Source organism: Pygoscelis adeliae, unplaced genomic scaffold, assembly GCF_000699105.1.
Source record: "Pygoscelis adeliae isolate BGI_AS28 unplaced genomic scaffold, ASM69910v1 Scaffold116, whole genome shotgun sequence".
Classification (NCBI taxonomy): domain Eukaryota; kingdom Metazoa; phylum Chordata; class Aves; order Sphenisciformes; family Spheniscidae; genus Pygoscelis; species Pygoscelis adeliae.
In genome coordinates, this window is record NW_008825080.1 from 4,046,257 (window position 1) to 4,064,739 (window position 18,483).

The 18,483-nt window shown below is 37.9% G+C and overlaps 1 protein-coding gene across 1 annotated transcript in view; it reads right to left on the bottom strand.

Annotated features, from left to right (window-relative positions):
* Nucleotides 1-783: 783 nt before the first annotated feature.
* The window catches only part of PARP8 (poly (ADP-ribose) polymerase family, member 8), a 116,300-nt gene continuing 98,600 nt past the window's right edge, over nucleotides 784-18,483 (bottom strand). Inside the window, exons 15-25 of the mRNA XM_009326964.1 lie at nucleotides 14,635-14,760; nucleotides 13,050-13,115; nucleotides 11,651-11,718; nucleotides 11,240-11,288; nucleotides 10,306-10,418; nucleotides 10,069-10,141; nucleotides 8,024-8,093; nucleotides 6,054-6,130; nucleotides 5,040-5,109; nucleotides 1,984-2,068; nucleotides 784-1,342 (exon numbers count right to left, since the gene is read on the bottom strand). Of these exons, the coding sequence (XP_009325239.1) occupies nucleotides 1,240-1,342; nucleotides 1,984-2,068; nucleotides 5,040-5,109; nucleotides 6,054-6,130; nucleotides 8,024-8,093; nucleotides 10,069-10,141; nucleotides 10,306-10,418; nucleotides 11,240-11,288; nucleotides 11,651-11,718; nucleotides 13,050-13,115; nucleotides 14,635-14,760 (900 nt within the window). The 3' untranslated portion in view covers nucleotides 784-1,239. The remainder of the gene's footprint in view (nucleotides 1,343-1,983; nucleotides 2,069-5,039; nucleotides 5,110-6,053; nucleotides 6,131-8,023; nucleotides 8,094-10,068; nucleotides 10,142-10,305; nucleotides 10,419-11,239; nucleotides 11,289-11,650; nucleotides 11,719-13,049; nucleotides 13,116-14,634; nucleotides 14,761-18,483) is intronic.

Sequence of the window (18,483 nt, forward strand, 5' to 3'; positions counted from 1 at the left end):
GAGGATTCAGTCTATTTTTGCTTTCTGAGGTGGCTTGTAATAGTTGCACGGATGGGTAAGTTGAACTGCTCTCCATATTCAAGGGTGTGATTGATGCTTCAGGATAGCTACCGTGAGGGCCCCCAAGGGCACTCATCAGGGCACTGGATATGCTTTACGCCTTGGAGACAGGGCCCCCCCTCTATACCTGTGTTGCCATCATGCTCACTTGGAAAAAACAGTTGTTAATTTAAAGGACAGAGAGATTTGAATTGGTTTGTTTTCCCTTAGGAATAAATTAATAAAAATATTTCACCAAGAGAAAATCAGTAAAATTTTGGATTTGTTTGTATTTTCTGATGTACCAACAATCAGCTCAATCATGTAAAAGCCTTAGTTCAGCACGTATTTTTAAATATGTGGCTAAATTTAACCACAGAGCAGTTTCACTAAAGTTAAGATGAAAACATTACAGAACCTTGTTAATCTAAAGAAACTGTAAAATCTAGTATATAAAAGCCAAATTTGTAAAAAGGAAGTTTCAGGATTTCCAGATGTTTGTTAGGCTTGTATGATTAAAAAATGCAACTGAGCTGCTTAATGGATAAGACAGTGTTTCCAGAGAAGATAAAGAAAACTAAACATACATCATCACATTCTTGTTTCACTCATTAAATAAAAGATGTATTGTTGTTCTAACCTTTGACTCTAAATCCTAGCTGCATTTGTGCAAAATAAAATGAATCAAAGATAGCTGCAGGTAACCGATCTCTTTAATTTGACATGTTCCAGACAACCTTTTATTGTGTTTAAATACGAGAATATTTTACTTATTGCAAAGTATCCTGCATAATACAGGTGCTCCGCTATAAAATCTTCTCTCTTGCTTATAATTCAGTCATTCTAAATTTAAAATACCAGTATACAGTACTAAAACCTCCAATTGAAGTTTAATATAAAAATATCAGCACAAAACTCCTTTTTAAAGTCTGTTTATTGTGAGCAACCCAAATGCCTGTTTAATTATTATTAGTTGTAGTATATTAATAGACTTTGCACCCCTACAGTTGCTAATTCATACCATCTCAGGTATTTTGATGAGATAAGAAATACTAAGTAAGAAAACAGTAAGTATTCAAAGGGTTAATTTGCTTAGAATAACAATAATAAATTAGTTTTTTGCATCTTCTTCAGTTCAAAATCCAGCTTTGAGACTGAGGAAGGCTTCCAAATCACATCAATTAAATAAGAGTGGTCCTTTTAACCAGTAGCAGTTTGATTGCCAATGACTCGAAGAATCTCTTTATGAATGCTTGGTTCCTGTGTATTTATACTTGTATCACCCACTTGACCATCTTCATAACTAAAAAAAAAGTACAGAAAATAAAATCAAATTAGTGTTTTATTAATCTACCTAAAAACACCTAAAACTGTTTCATTCAATAATCAAGAGTGCTCATTCCATTATGTTAACATGTTTCTATTAAAATGCTCTGTTGCACTTCACCATTGTATGCAGTTCCTAAACTCTAGAGAGTGAAGGATGATAAGGCTGTCATTGTCATTGCCATTGAAACCCTGAGGCTGAATAAGCCACTAGGACCCAAAGCGGACAAGTCATAGGTGAGAGGGGAAATGCTCACATCATCGACAGGAAGCCTTTAATGATTTCCTCAGCTTTAAAACATACAGCCAAATACAAATGATATTTTACGATACATGGATAGACTTACGGTAACATGAGGTAATGCTACAGAGTGGGAAAAATCAGTAACTCTCCGTTCATTTATCCTATAACAAAACATCTACTAAACCTTTGTCACTAGCTTATCCATACATTTCCTAACAAAAGTAAGTACAGAGAAAGATAAAAAATGGAGTAATACTGAAAAGAATTAAGAAGAAACGTCTTTTATCTGCTTCAATTACAACTATCGGAGGGAACATGGGGAAAAAGGTCTAGGATGAACAGAATTTGAACGTTAAAAGAAGCTTTGTACTCACACAAAGAAAAATCTTGTACACACGTGATCTGTATTGGGAACTACCCATATCTCTCCATGTTTGTGTAGATCAGATGAGGTTATCACTACCAGGGAAAGAATAAATTTCATAGTGATGAAAACATGCCTGGAAAATACTGCTTTGAAAGATTTGCCTTTTTATACACTTTAAATAGCCTTCTGGGAATGTGTAGTTTTCCACTGCACATCTGTGGTGTGGTGTAGACTCTGAGTTGGCTGCTAGTACAAACAGGGAGATGAACTTCATTCTTGTTTCCAAAATGTTATATTTTCCAGAAAACACAGATGCTTGATGTATGGGAGCAAGTTGTTAATTGGAATGAAAAATGAAAAAGTATATTTATTAAAAACTGATTTTAAATGGCCATAGGGCTGTTAAGGAGGGTCTGAGTCAACTAATCAGCCTTTGGAGATATTTTGTGTTTGATGATGGCTGAGCCAAAAATAAGATGTTAAAGACAAAGCCTGAAACTGAGATATGACAAATTTGGGATCTGCAATACTACCAAATATTTTTAAAAATTAAGCATAGCAATTATGACTCAAGGGGATCACGAAGCTTGCCAAAAATTGCTCAATGTTTAGAAAACACCTATGTATGTGACGATAGGTTGTTTACCAGCAGAACAAGGACAACACAGGAAAGAAACCTTTTTATTGGTAGATAGAGGCTATACTATCAATCTGCATTTGAAAAGATTTCTAGAAATGCATTTAAACAGCATTGTGCTGGACAAGTTGTCCAACTGTGGGATGAGCGGGTTCACCATGTGCTGGGTGAAGAACTGGCTGAAGGGCAGAGCTCAAAGGGTTGTAGTGAATGGGGCTACATCTGGCTGGTGACCAGTCACCAGCGGTGTTCCTCAGGGCTCAATTCTAGGGCCAGTTCTGTTCAATAAATTTATCAACGATCTGGATGTGGGAGTTGAATGCACCATTAGCAAGTCTGCTGATAATACCAAACCGGGAGGTGCTGTTGACTCTCTTGAGGGACAGGAGGCCTTGCAGAGGGATCTAGGTAGATTGGAGCATTGGGCAATCATCAATGGCATGAAATTTAACAAGTCCAAATGCTGGATTCTGCACCTAGGACGGAGTAATGCCAGGCACAAGCATAAATTAGGAGAGGAGGGGCTGGAGAGCAGCCCTGCAGAAAGGGATCCGGGGGCACTGATCGACAGCAGGCTCAACAGGAGTCAGCAGTGTGCCCTGGCAGCCAAGAGGGCAAACCGCATCCTGGGGTGCATCAAACACAGCATAACCAGCCGGTCAAAAGAGGTGATCATCCCACTGTATTCAGCATTGGTGCGGCCTCACCTTGAATACTGTGTGCAGTTCTGGGCCCCACAATTTAAGAAGGATGTGAAGGTCCTTGGATGCGTCCAGAGGAGGGCAACAAAGCTGGTGAAAGGGCTGGAAGGCATGTCCTGTGAGGGGCAGCTAAGGACTTTGGGCTTGTCTAGTTTGGAAAAAAGGAGGCTGAGGGGCGACCTCATTGCTCTCTACAGCTTCCTGAGGAGGGGAAGTGGAGAGGGAGGTGCTGAGCTCTTCTCCCTAGGATCCAGTGATAGGACACATGGGAATGGTTCAAAGCTGCGCCAGGGGAGGTTTAGACTGGACATTTGGAATAATTTCTTTACCAAGAGGGTGGTCAAACGCTGGAACAGGCTTCCTAGACAGGTGGCTGATGCCCCAAGCCTGTCAGTGTTTAAAAGGCATTTGGACAATGCCCTTAATAACATGCTTTAAACTTTGGTCAGCCCTGAACTGGTCAGGCAGTTGGACTAGATGATCGTTGTAGGTCCCTTCCAACTGAAAGAGTCTATTCTATTCTAACACTACCATGAATAAATGCATATTCAATTTTTATACCATTTCTTCCATGACTTGTAGTTTTTAACAAACATTTACCTCTTGTGATTAATTTTATTTAAAATCTCTATTAACCACCTCCCCTAAACACTTATTTTCACAGAAAAATGAAGTGAATATGAATAATGTAAAATATATGTTACCAAATATTTAAAATTCACTCATAAAATCAATGATCCATTAATAAGTGTGAGGAAAGAATGACGTGCATGAAAAAGTCCTTGTGAAAGATGAAAATTTTAGTTAGAAACTTCAGGCATTAAAGGCCAAGTAAATTCTAGTAAACCCCAGATTCATTTCAAATCTTCTTCTGAAAGTTTTAGAACTAAGCTTATGTATTTTTCTGTCCAGATCAAATTGCCTTTTCATGTTGACTGACATCTCCTTAATCATATTAAATATTTCATTTGAACATTCTCAAAAATATGTTAAGAAATAGCATTTTGAAATAGCATCTTTTCCACTGTCTGTCTTAATTTTTACTTTTATAAATAAACAAATGCTCCAAATGAAGGTCAAACTGAGTTTAATATAATTTCTTTTTGTTTGGCCAGTGAGACTAATGACCAATTACTGGTACAATTCTTATTCAAATTTCATAATTCTTTGTTCTCAAAACCTGATGAGGTTTCATTAGTTATTAAAAGCATAGCCAAGTCTTTCAAGAATGACTCTACTCATATGCACTGGATTTTAACTTCACAAAATTTCGGAAGCAGTCAGAGTGAACGGACTGGTTACCATTTGCCTGAACAGTGAAAAATTATTTGGAAATTCAACAGGAAAGCTGTTTTTTCTGACTTTCAGGTGTTTAATGGATTTGTCAAGAGCTTGCAAGAAGTCAGTGTTTCAAATAAAGGCCACAACTTGGGTTATCTTGATGGCTTAGGAATATGACTACATTTGAAAGACAGACCAGATGATCAGTTGCTATGTGCATATATGATTATTTCATGAAAATTCAGCATGTGTTACAGGTTTTGTTCAAAGAGTGAAACGTTCTGAACTGAAATATAAAGGTCAGCTATATAAGCAAGTACTTGTACGCCTACCAGTAATGTCTTACCTAAAACCAACCAATACTGGAACTAAAGGTGTCACTGATTTGCATCCAGTAACACTGTGTCCATGACTAAAACAATTTTTCCAGGGCTTTCAGCTTACCTTCACATAAGGCTATGCATTTTAAGTTACGGCTTTGCAAAAATTGTGACTGTTGTCCTTTCTTCTGTGACTGAGATGTAAAAACATGAGAAAACTTAATTAGTGCAGTAAGACAAACTGAGTGAAAAAGTAACAAAGGAGAGGGCTGCTATTTTCAGTGGTTTATTAATGAACAAAGATAGAGGCCGTCTTTCTAAAACATTTCTATTTTATTTCTAAATGTGATAGAATTTCTAAAAACATTTATATTATCTGTTTGGATTATTGTAGGAGGAATTTGAACTCCTTTATACAGAAAGAAAAGTTCCTAATTATTACAGAATGAATAATACTATTAGAAATATCAGAGTGTTACCGATAAACAAATTGATACCAGAAAAAAAAAAGGTGAATTTGATCACCGATTCATTGGCCGCTATCCTGATATTTTACTGGCCTTCCCATTTCTGAGGGCTTCTGCTGTTACATACCAATCTCTCTCCAAAGCCAGATTATTCTGTAGTTTCTATGTGTTAACTATGGAGACAGATGTAAGATTTCTTTCTCAAAATTTAGCCCTACACATAAATGCTATGAGTTTGCTTTAGATAAAGCAGAATTGCAATAGTTTAATATGTAAAAACCATGAAAAAGAAAAACTGGCTTGCTATAAATGAAATGCTACTCATTTTCTAGCAGTAACCACTCTCAATTCCTTTTGCATCATTCTTCTGCAAGTCTAGAACTCAGAAAGCAAGGGCTTGCTAAGGGTCGTAATGCAACCTGTATTTCATTTTCATTCTCTTCCTAAATTCTTCTGCTTGGAAAAGAAGGGCACAAGACCTGCAGGATACTCTGTAAATTGTTACTAAAAGCAGTTGGGCTGTATTTGATGTTTGCAGTCTCTGAAGTTGTTGATTTCGTTCAACAAAATAAAACTGTTAGCTTTCACAAAGGGAATATTACCTCCTTTTCAGCTATCAAGGTCCCAAGCATAAAACCATAAATCTTCCAGAGATTGTTGATGTACTGTACCTGTGATGTATTACTGCCCTTACTGCCTGAAGCTGGTTCATCTTTAGCTGACACCTTCTGCTGCTTCTTGTTCATCCCTAGGAATATTAAAATCATATAAGATACCCTGGCATATAAATACCATAATAAGCAAAGTTAAGTATGGAGAATGAAATAGGCAGCACAGTGGGAATCACAGTCCTTTGCATGGCATCCAAAAAGCTAATGAACTTTGTCATAGAATAACTCAATTTAATCCTGCAAATTACCAGTACATCTGCATGTATTGCAAAGACTTTAGGAAAGTCAAGTTAGCACTAAGTAGGTGCAAAAGCAGATAAACATCAGCTTAAATTCCACTGAATGCAGCTCAGGTATGCTCTTAGGCAACTGCTTAACAGAGTTGCATGTCAGCATGTCTTGAGTCTAACTGACCCTATTCAGGCTGAGGGAACACTGTCTGATTTACTGTGGGTGGGATAGTAAAATCACAAGAGAAAGAACATTAGATATTAATCTTTAACAGTTTATTTAGACTTATTAAAAGTCTAATTAATTTTAGGAGTAGTTAATTTATTTAAAGTTTTAAAGTCTACCTTGGTTTAATTAATTTACCTACACATAAAAGTATTAAATAGTTTGTCAGCCACATTAGATCCAATTTCCATCTCAGAAATCTAAACTCCTACATTTGTGCCTTAGATCTCTTTCATATTCCTCATGTTGGTTTATATAGAATTCCTGTATCGTATGCTACTACAGTCTTCCTCGCCTTTCCAGTATCCTGTACTTCTTGGCAGTTTGCAAACACAGACTGAACTATGGCGAAATTTAACTCTTTGAAGGAACGGGGAGTGTAGGACTCCTCCATGGTTTTTATTGGCATCAAGTATTACATACTTCATAGGAACACAGGCCTCCGGTCTGGAGGAGACTGGATGGAAGGGACCAAGAAAGGTATAGTGATGAGAAAAAACACATTGAAGCTGACAAAGCAGTGTTGTCCAAAAAGAAGGGCATTTTGTTAGATAATGATACTGCAACCTGAACTTTTAGTGAGTCCTAAAAAGCTTCCATACTCATGTAATCTCTGAAAGCTAAAAATGCATTTAGAGATTATTGATATTGAAATTCAATTAGTAGTAAAAAACACCGAGCTCTTAAAATGAATTGTGACATTACCTAAAAATAGTGAGAATCAGAAAGCATAACTAAAACTCTCAGAATTGTCTACATGCACATAAACACACATTCAACTATACCAGCACTTTCATATGTGAGGAAATGGTAAATACAATATATCTAAAGGAAAAAGTCACCATATTTTAAAATCTCTTACGCTTCTTAATATACACATTGGTGTACCTTGTTTCTATTATGCTTCCACTTATGATTTAATTCTTATATGGAAAACTCTGCATGACTTACTTTTGGATTTATTATTGGGACAAATTATGTTCCCTCCCCTTCTCATGCTAAAACAAACATATGTCCTATACTTTCTGTGTAATCCTATACTAACAAACATGTCCTATAATTCCCGTGTAATCTTGACATGGCGATACTTGGGAATACTCTTAAATATACACAGCCCAACATGTCTATTCATGAATATTTGTTTTGTCAGATCAGGTCATAAAAGCCCATGAATCCATAGATAACGTTAGAAGGACTTAGGCAGATACTGACAAAAAATCACAAACACAAAGTTGGATTTCCACTGCATAATCAAGACCTGTTACATTACACACAGCATCCAGTATTAGCTACTATTTACTGCAAGCACAGTTTCAAGATACTCAGCACCTTGGAAAATGAGGACAGGTATTCAATAAGGGAATTTAGATTTTCTCTTTTTTGAATAAATTAAATCTTGGTCAACAAAGATAAAATCTAATACAGTGTTGTAAACAGTGAAGCTGGTAAGAAAAGCAGTAGACTGAGATACCCCCCAATATTTCTCCAACTTTAGAGTGATTTATAAATATCACCTGAGTAACCAAATGATATGCTTGACAATGGACTAAGGTAGATTCCACTTCCAAACATTGCACCATGGAGCTGAAAAAGAGCACAGTGGTTGTTTAACATTAATTTGGTTATCTGGACAAAATAATAATGATAGGAACAGGTTGTCATGTAGGTAAGCATCTGCCCCACTGCACTAATTTATTGCCTGGTAATAAATAGTGTTCAAAGAACTCTTTAAAAAAAAATCATGCTTGCAAATATACAACTAAAATACTGTATATTCTGGAAACCATGTCCAAATGCCCAAACATAATTTTACATCAGATTTATATATAAAATTGCATTTTCTGTTTTTAAATCTGACATTATCATGGAGGATGCCTACAGAGGGTGCTTCTGTACATGTCCAAATACACCTCAGCCTTGTTAAGGCTGAGGAAGCTCAGCATGTGTCTCACATCAAAACCTTGGCAGGACGCACAGCCGAAGCCAGCCTCTGTGAATCAACAGCAGCAACAGCTGCTTTTGTTTTCTTTAAGGTAAGAAATGAAGAGATGGTGATGACACTGGTCATATGCTATAGAAAAATTTAGTCACTAGGTCAGCCTGAGTACTGGAGGAATGGGTTTAATCAAGCTTTTTGCCTGAGCCAATTCAGACATGCATATTCCATCACTGCAGGACTGTGCTTTAGCCACAAAGCTACCAGCTGTCTGAAAAGAATAGAGGAAAGGGAAGACTCTTCTTCACCAACATCACTGTTCCATGTCACGAAGCTTGGGCTAAGCAACAAAAGTGAGCATTTTTTTATTAGCCCTGCAGTAATTTTCTTGTCTGGAAAGGGGGAAATATGGGTTTCACTTCTCCACCAGGGACTGCTTTATGTGGAAAAGCTTTTAAAGAAAACACAAATAATTGTTGGAGCGCAAATGAGAACCCAGAGTATCTCCTACCTAGGTAGATGTTACGACCACTGGGCTTCACAGTCACGCTCACCCTTATTTCTTTCCTCTGACCCAATGATATTTACATTGTCTCTGCAATATGCTTGAGCTCTCCTAAGAATGTGCAAACATGCCTTCATTCCTCCAGATCCTACAATGTTGTATAGGATCCCTGGTGAGTAGATCTTTTTCCTGACTGGTTGGTACTGGGGTAAATAGGATGAACTGGGCTCAGGATATGCCTTAGGTGTGTGAGAGATCTAAAAATGATGACTTGTATAAAATAGGGCTTTACTGCTTCCTCCTATTCCCAGTGCCTCAACCCTCAACAAAAAAATAAGCAAAAACAAAGCGGTTTACTTTGGTGAATTTTGGTGTGTAGATCCTACTTTCTTGGGGAATTATCTTCCAAAGACACTAATAAAAACACCCAAACCACTAAGAGGAACAGCAGAGATTTCCATTTCCTTTTTTTCAATGTCTTCTGTATCCCGATCCTTAGTTAGCACCCTGGGATCCTCCTCCAGGGTATCATGGACTCAGCTCTGGGGAAGAGCTGTCAAAACCATGATGCTAAAACATTCTGAGTTACAGCTCCCCAATCCCTCTGGTACTGCCTACTTTGTTCTGCAATAGTGGTCTCCTCATGATTCATCTGAGAAAACTACCTGAAGTTTGCAATAGCTTCCTCCTGGCCAGTACACTCTTTTTTCCATTCCCAAGGAAACCAGAGGAGAAGAGAAGATGCCGTAAACTCAGTTCCTGTAATTCTAGTATGGTCTTGGATCCTGTAACATGTAGATAGTTTATATAGCTCTAAATTTTAATCCCAAGACTGCTTTTAAGCAGTACCGAGCTAAGCCTCCTGGAGGTGCTGCTCTGCAATGTAAAACTGAAACACTGATTCTAGCAATGGGATTTTCTAGCCATTTTAGCAGACACATTATTTCATTTTAATTGCATCAGAAAAGTACCTTTTCCAGGGAACAAGAGGGTATTTGAAATCATCCCTTTTTTCCACCTATATGACTGCCAGAACCACACCCCCTGAAAACTTGCCTAAGCTAGTATGTAATCAAGCATGCACAGGTTAGCTAAAATCTATTTAGTCTACTATTTACCTGCAGCCTCGTATTGGAAGCAACAACTAAGCCGTTCCTCAGGATGGAATGCCAATTTTCAATGTGTGAACCACTGAAAAAATGAAAAAGAAAGCGTTAAAATCCAAAGTATAAAATGCAATATTAAATCAGTAATCCTTTAAAACAATAAATTCACAGCTGTAAACCTCATGGCAAGCACAAAAAAATAGCATGGCATTTTGATAACCTTTGATTACTATGAATATATGTACTTACTGAAATGCAAAGGTACTTCCGTAGAGATTTTTAGCAGCTCGGAAATTGGATTCTTTGGCTGGTGGACTGCTGAGAAGTAGGAACTGGTGGGGAGTGTGCATAAACTTTAGTTGCTGTAAAATATAACAGTGCTCAAGTGAAAAGAAGTTGATTAACACAAAAGCATTGTATTTTCATAATGATAGTTCTTAAGATACCATGCTGTTTCACACAATACATGACTGCATCTAAATAACTACATGAACTAAGTTGAAATTGGTCTCATTACTACAGTTTTTACCTGAAATCAAACAGTAAAAATGTTTTTCAGTTTATAAAACATATGGAAGTTTCTGAAACAGATTTCAGCCTAATATGGCTCTAGTAAAGTAATTAAATTGAACAATTTCATCATGGTATTCTGATCAGAGCTGGCTTTGAATTAAGGTGCAGATTTGAAAGGCTGCAGATTACTATGCCCTTAATCAGAGGATCAGAGGCACACATACTCAGAAATGAACCTCAACACCATTCCTCTAAAATTCAAGGGCTGTACTTTTTTAAGGTGTACTCATATGTGGATCTCCTGGTACATCGTGTTTGTGTGCACTGCTTTCTGCACAATTCTGTATCTAATATTCTATATGGTAACAAAACAAGTAGTGAAGTTATTCTCACCCAATCTCAGATGACTACAAAGTAGACACTTGTATTTGAGCTACTCACCTCAACTAGGATTTTTCTGAGCATTATTCGTTTGACCTATTTTAGATATTCACAGCATGAGGCCGTGAGTTATGACCTGAAACTGCCTATTTATCTCCTTTGTCTATTAATGGAGTCCATGTGATTAGTTTGCATGTAGACATCTATGTTTGGCTAGGAGACTCCCACCTAAAATACTAACACAAACCATGAGAAATGAGAAAATAATAAAGAACCCACTGACACTTACCCTATTCACCGGTAGCTTCACAATATGTGATCTATTACTAGAAATAACCCTAAAATAAGAAACAGTTAGATGTATTAGACATGGTAATCAAACAGGACTTTTCTTCTTAAAAATGTGTTATGAATGGACACTGCAAAGCACCCAGCTCCAGGCCTTTGAACCTATCAGATTGGAAATAGACCAAATCTTGACTAGAAAATGAGATCAGAGGCTGTACAAATAAGCTGGAGTCTTTACACTGTTTTCAGAGGACCCAGATGAGGTCAGAAACAGTCCAGAAACCTGCAGTGGCAAATGTCAACCCTGATGTTAATTCTTAGGGTGAGCTTATACCAAATTACACTGGTGAAGTGATTATTCATTAAACTTGGTACTTTAATAATTATCATCTCATGTGAGTCAATTTTATACCATTGTAGAAGAGGATGTGCAAGTGGGTCTTGTTTATCCATCTGCTTCTTTATTTCCAAGTAAGGTGCCTAGAAAAGAATAATTACGTTCTTTATTTCTAGTTGAAATCATAAGGTTAAACTTTTTGTTATATTGCCCATGATTTCATTTATTAAAACAAATACATGGGACTCATTATTAGGCTTAAATCACAGTTTTACTGACATAGCATTGCACAGTTATAAATGTGTTTTGACAACAACAAGAATTAATATAGCAATTATTTTCCCTGGAGTAAAATAATAAGCATACAATTAGCATCAAAATGAGTATATTATAGCAAACATTGGTGATCTCAGGGAGAACAGCAGAAGATGTCTATTTATGTTTGGCTCTTGGATTAAGAAATTGGACTGGAACTTGACAAAATTAAGTCTCTCAAAATACCCCAAGATAACCCATTCCATTTTTTTTAACTGTTTCATGGTATAAACTGGTAAAGTAAAACACTGTATCAGCTTATAATCCCTTTGAAAACCTTTCTTGATTTCAATCACAGTGCAAAGCATCCCTTTAAAACTCTTCAGTCCAAGAATTATTTTAAAATTAAAAAAAAGCAAAATGGTTATTTTTCTTTTTAAAAGACATTCTATAAGGTAACAGAAATACCTGATTTTTTGAATTTTTACAAGATGTTACATTAAGTAACAAAAATATGTGAATTTTAATTTTCAATATATGTTGCTCCTCTCTATACACCTCATTATTCATTCCAGAAATCCAAAGTACTTTACGAATACATATAGAGTAAGATTTATAAACTGTTGTGAGGTTACATTTATATAGCAGTTGGAAAAGCAATGTACATGGGAGAGATTTCAGTTATAATCAGCTAGACTGTTTGGGAAAGGAGGTGTAACAATAAACATAAGTATGGCTATCAGATTCTATCCCACTGTGAATATTGAGAAATCATATGGTAGTAATCCCAAGAAACCCAACCTTCCAAGTCCCCAGCCATACTTAGCTGATCAAGTGTTTTGCTATAATAGAAATAAAGCTATCATTCAGAACACTGTCACAAAATCAATTTATTTTGCTTTGGAAATAGAAGACCCAGATTGGCTTTGATATTTCCAGAAATGCAGCAGTTGGTGATTATCTCATTACAATGTCCCATTCTGTTGTTATTATCTCTTATTTAAACTTCAAAACATCTGAGTTCTACTTCATCACTTTTATTTGACTGCCATTAGGGATAATCTAGGTTTGTTATTTTTAACATACATTTTAATCTTATTATAGCTCTATAGGAAAGAGATGATACTATTGACTTCCCTACCCATCACAGGCAAGCAATATAAACACCTTCCTAGTTCTAGAAATAGCAATTAAGTTAGGTAAAGATTTTTAAACTCACCTGTGTCATTTCTCTAATAGAAGTGATACTGTCCAACGCTTTCATGACTCGGTCATAATTCTTCTTCTGATGTAGCATGAAATAAGCAAATAAATTAAAAGAGTATTAGTCTTTGGCTCTACAAAAACCTGAATTGAGTGTGTATAAAACCAAAGCTAGGACGAACGTTCAGCAAACCAACCCTTTCAAACATTTCTAACCAGTAGCTTCCTTCCACCTCACACATAGACTCATTCATAGTCCAGGAAAATTCCCCGAAAAAATACTATCATGATGGTTTTTCTTTGAATTTCACTGGAATCTCCAACACACTCAAAAAATTAGCTCACTTTTTAAAGAAATATTTGTAACTAAACACAACTTCTGACAGTTATTTGGACAACATGCTATCAAGCTGAATAATGCAGTGACCAAATAAATTTTAAATAAAATGCTAAATAAACAGATGTGTTTACTTTGCTAACAGCTCTATAAAACAACAGAGGTCCTTCAGTTGTCCCTCCGCCTCACCCTGATCCTTGCCTACCTTCTGCTTGGGAACCACTACCAGACGGCTCCACCTTTTCTGAGTGGATGAGCTTAACAGCCCATGCTTCACCAGCTCCATATGTCATGTCACCTTCAGGAGCTTCACTGTTCCCCATTTTTGGGTCTTGCCAACTTCTGCCCATGGGCTTTCACCTCGCCCATGCTGGCAAGAAGGTGGGAGGAGGTGGTGTGGGCCCTGCCAGCCCAGGGGCTCTCTCCATTCCTCTCTGGTGTGACCCTCTTTCATATTCCCTCGTCTGCTTCGAACTCCTGCCTTGCCCAGCCACCAGACTAGCTGTCTCCTCATCAGACCCCTTCCAAGCACCTCCTGCCAAGTCTTTCTTCCCACATGCTACAGAACACGCTTGCCCCTTCCTGAGGAAGAACCACTGCTAACTGGCCTTTGTTCAGAAAAAGTTAAATGCATCCCAATGCAGGACATCCAAAGTTCTCATATATGCCCTTGGGGATGGCTCAAATGAGATGTAATAGTTCATGGCTTCTCGAGGGCTTCCCTGAGAGGCAGTATTTGCAGCCTGAGGAGCAAGTAGTGCAAATACAATTCTTTACTTCCAAACTGATGCTTGTACAAAACTCGACTATTACGTCAATATTTGATAAAATTACATTTAAGGACTTAATTGTTTGTAAAGAGAAAATGAGATGACAATAATAACTACTTTAAGAATAAAAAGATGGACTATAAATCCCCCGGTTTACATGGTCTACACCTCCCAAAGGCCATCTTTCTCTTTGTGTCCAATGTGTACACTGAGAGAAAGACACTAAGAATATAAAATTTTGCACCTAGAATTTGTACCCTAAAAGAATTTCTTGGCTTCAACATAGCTTTGAATGCAACTTGTAGTTTATACTCAGATACCTTCTCAGAGACAATTAAAAAAGCTACAAAGTTCTGAAAACAGTCACATGCCTGTGATATATTCTGGACCTGTATCTCTTATAGTAAAGGAGACTCCTCCAGAAGAAGGCTTTGCTTTGAAATCTCATGCATGACTAAAACCAAGCTACGACATAATGAAAGGTAACTACTTACCCTGGGGTTAAAGGCCAGCATCTGAGGATCATTAGGATCAACTACAGAAGGATATGGCTCAAAAATGACAACTTTCCTAGGTGACTCTAATGCAGACCGACACATGGATACTAACAGATCAACCACCTAGGGATAAAGAAAAATATTTTTTCAGTATATGTACTTTCATATTGTATCTTCCAGTCTGCTTTGTTTACACATTATAGTAACACCATATTTCATTGTTACCTATATTATCCAAACCATGTTATGCACAGGACATATAGTTTAGGACTGAAATTTTTCCATTGACCTCAACAGGCTTTGGGTTCAGCCCTGGTACATTATTCCAGGTGCATAAGTAGGACCAGTATCTGGTCCTAAATGTATTATCATGTCAAATACATCGCTTGCAGTCCTGCTTTCTCTTGTGCACGTGTGCTAACTCCCGGATTAAATTAATTCTCTAGGGAAATGAAGTTGTGCTGGATCTATGTATCTCTGTACAGTAGGTGCCAGTGAAAAATGTTGCTCAAGAATGAGGAAGGGTTTGTGAATCTGTACCACTGCCTGCTGTTCTCCTGAAGACTGTAATCATAGCAACACTTGTAAACATTGCTTCTGCTAAAGCCAGAACAGTGCAGTGATTTGTCATTCGCATGGCTGACACTGGGAGATTGTCTTCCTTCCATCCTGTTGTACAAAATTACAACATCGTTTTGAGTATCTGTGATTTCCAAGATTTCACCATAAGATCATGCGTGTAATATGTACACAGGCAGGTATTCACATATGTGCACATAGGCACATATACAACTTAGCAACAGATGTCTGTATAATTGTTTCAAAATTCATAATTCAGAGGTTAAAAATAGAATACAGCAATCACAAACCAGAGAGAATGAAGCTTTCTGGCAGCTGTGAAACCTAAATCCAGCTCATAATGAAATCCAAAGTTGCTACATAAAAATGTAGCTGCAAATTAGCTCATTTCCCCGTTTTTTCTGTGCCTTCTGAAAACATTCCTGTGTGAAAACAGGCTTTTCCATGAAAGAAAGGAAAAGCTGAGATGAGTCGTACTTAGTAGGCATCCCTGGTTACTCCCACAACTCCACACGGATCAGATCTCGTCTCACAGCTCAAGCTGTTCTAGAAGTTTTTATATATCTGCCATTGTATCTGATCATTTGGAGGAAAAAAAATGATGGTGCTTTAGAGAAGCAGAATGAGAATAAGAATCATGAAAAGGAACTGCACGCAGTGAGTCATATTGTTACCATTCTCCTCCTCTACTCCTTTAGCATGAATGAACAATTTTCTCCATCAGTTTAAAAATATTCTGTTAGTTCCAGTTACTAAATATCTCACATATATAGAAAAATGAAGTTATTTAAATAATGATCCCTTCCTCCATGGTGCTCTGATTACTTTCCAGTTTATAATACCTGGAACTGTGATGAATGTTTCAAAATAGGGCATCTGCATTAGCATTTGCAAAGGAGACCAGGAGTCTGCATACACAGCCAGGTCAGGCAACAGGCCTCCAACTGTGTAAATATATTACCATGAAATTGAGCCTAAGTTCATACACCCTGCTTCTTAGAAGCACTTCTTAGCCTCTAAACACTACCAGAGAAGAGTTGTTTGAGTCCCTGAATCTCTTAATACAGTGACTCAAAGTTGTCTTTCTTTATGATTTGCACGATAGGATGTCATCTTAAAATTGCCACAGTTCTTCCTAGAACACCATCCCAAAGCCCTCCTTTAAACCGATTGTTGACGCCTATATTGTTTCTCACCATGATACCTGCATACTCCTCTGACATGGGGAAAAACGTGCATAGATTAGGCTTAGTTAGACCCACGGTTTCCCCTGAGATTATTGTTTTGAGCAGATGGAATGCAGAGCAACTTAAATTGGGAGGTTAGTGTAATACAAATGTTATAATATAAACTTGCGTATGCGTTCCTTGGTAGTAGGAAGTGCTGTGGATCTAGTAAATGTCCTTATAGCTGGGGCTGAGCTCCTCCTCTTTAACAGTAGGTACTGAAGTACCTAACTAAAGATTAAAATATTTTCAAGGAGGACAAGACGACACTTGCTGATGACAACTCCCTCTTACGACACCAGTCTCTCAGACAGTGCCTCTTTCTCTCCAGAGACTCTCTACAGGGAGTTTGAACTATCAACAAATCAGGCATTTAACTTTCAGGCATTTTGACTACGTGACTAAAATAAGGCAAGGTGAGTTCGGGCTTGAAAGTTTTAGAAAGTACAATCACTTATTATTAAGGAGGAGCCATCAGAGTATTGGGAGTGACAAAGTAGGGGTATATACCTTAGGAAACTAGCTGAAAGGCCAGCAGAAAAAAAATAGGATGTGATTGCTAATAATGGGAACCTATATTTAGGCTCCTTCACTAACAAAATGATTTGGAGGAAGATTCATCTGACAAAACGTAGAGATTCACAATGCAAACACCTACCTCTTACTAGTCAGCCTAGGCTCTCTTTCTAATCAACGGAGAAAATAACCACTGTGCTGATAGTCTATGCTGTGATTCACACTATCTTAAACTAATGTCAAAAATAGCTCAGATTAATCAAACCCTAGAAATGCTGAATTCTTTCTGCAAACAGGAATGGGAGTTCAACCAGATCAGATGTAGTGAGCTGTGCGCAATGCTATCACTAGAGTGAAACTTAGCAAAATTTAGTCACCTAGGTGCAATGGGACAATCAATAAAACCTCTTATCTCTTTTAAGCACCGTTAAGGTTGTAATCACTTTAGTACTCTACAGCAAAGCTCTGTACATGTAGAGATACTGTAGAGATCTAGAGCAAGCTCCATATATGCCTGCAACAGTGATCCCTACATAAAACACAGAGTGAGTGCTCACCAGCACCACCTCTCATGTCAGCTGTATTTAAAAAGAGAAGTGAGAGCTACTTGTTTGTACCTCATGCACAATGTTCGAAACCAGGATAAATGTACATGTAATGCAACATGTAAGTTTGTACCTAATTTTTCCCTAAGTTTAGGAAAACAAACTTCCAGCTGTTCAAAGAGTTAGTCAATAGGACCCCCTGGGAAACTGCCCTCAGGGACAAGGGAGCGGAACAGAGCTGGCAGATCTTTAACGGTGCTTTCCATAGACCACAAGAGCTCTTGATCCCCAGGTGTAAGAAATCAGGAAAGGAAGGCAAGAGACCAGCATGGATGAGTCAAGACCTGCTGGTCAAACTAAAGGGCAAGAAGGAAATGCACAGGCAGTGGAAGCAGGCACAGGTATCCTGGGAAGAGTGTAGGGATGCTGCCCGGTTGTGTAGGGATGGGGTCAGGAAGGGCAAGGCGTGGATGGAGCTGAACTTGGCAAGGGATGCAAAGAATAAGAAGAGCTTCTACAGGTATGTCAGCCAGAAAAGGAAGGTAAAGGAAAGCGTACCCCCTGATGAACACGAGTGGCAAACTGGTAACAGTGGACAAGAAGGCGGCTGAGGTACTCAACAACTTTTTTCCTCAGTCTTCACTGGCAGCCTCTCTTCTCACACCTCTCGAGTGGATGGACAGCAAGACAGGGACTGGGGGAGCAAAGTCCCTCCCACTGTAAGAGAAGATCAGGTTCATGACCACCTGAGGAACCTGAACATATGTCTATGGGACCTGATGAGATGTATCCCAGAGTCCTGAGGGAATTGGCTGATGTAGTTGCCAAGCCACTCTCCATCATATTTGAAAAGTCAGGTAAAGTCCTTGGTAACTGGAAAAAGGGAAGCATTGCAACCATTTTTATAAAGGGTTGAAGGGAGGACCCTGGGATCCTCCTAGAACCTATGCTAAGGCACATGGAGGACAGGGAGGTGATTC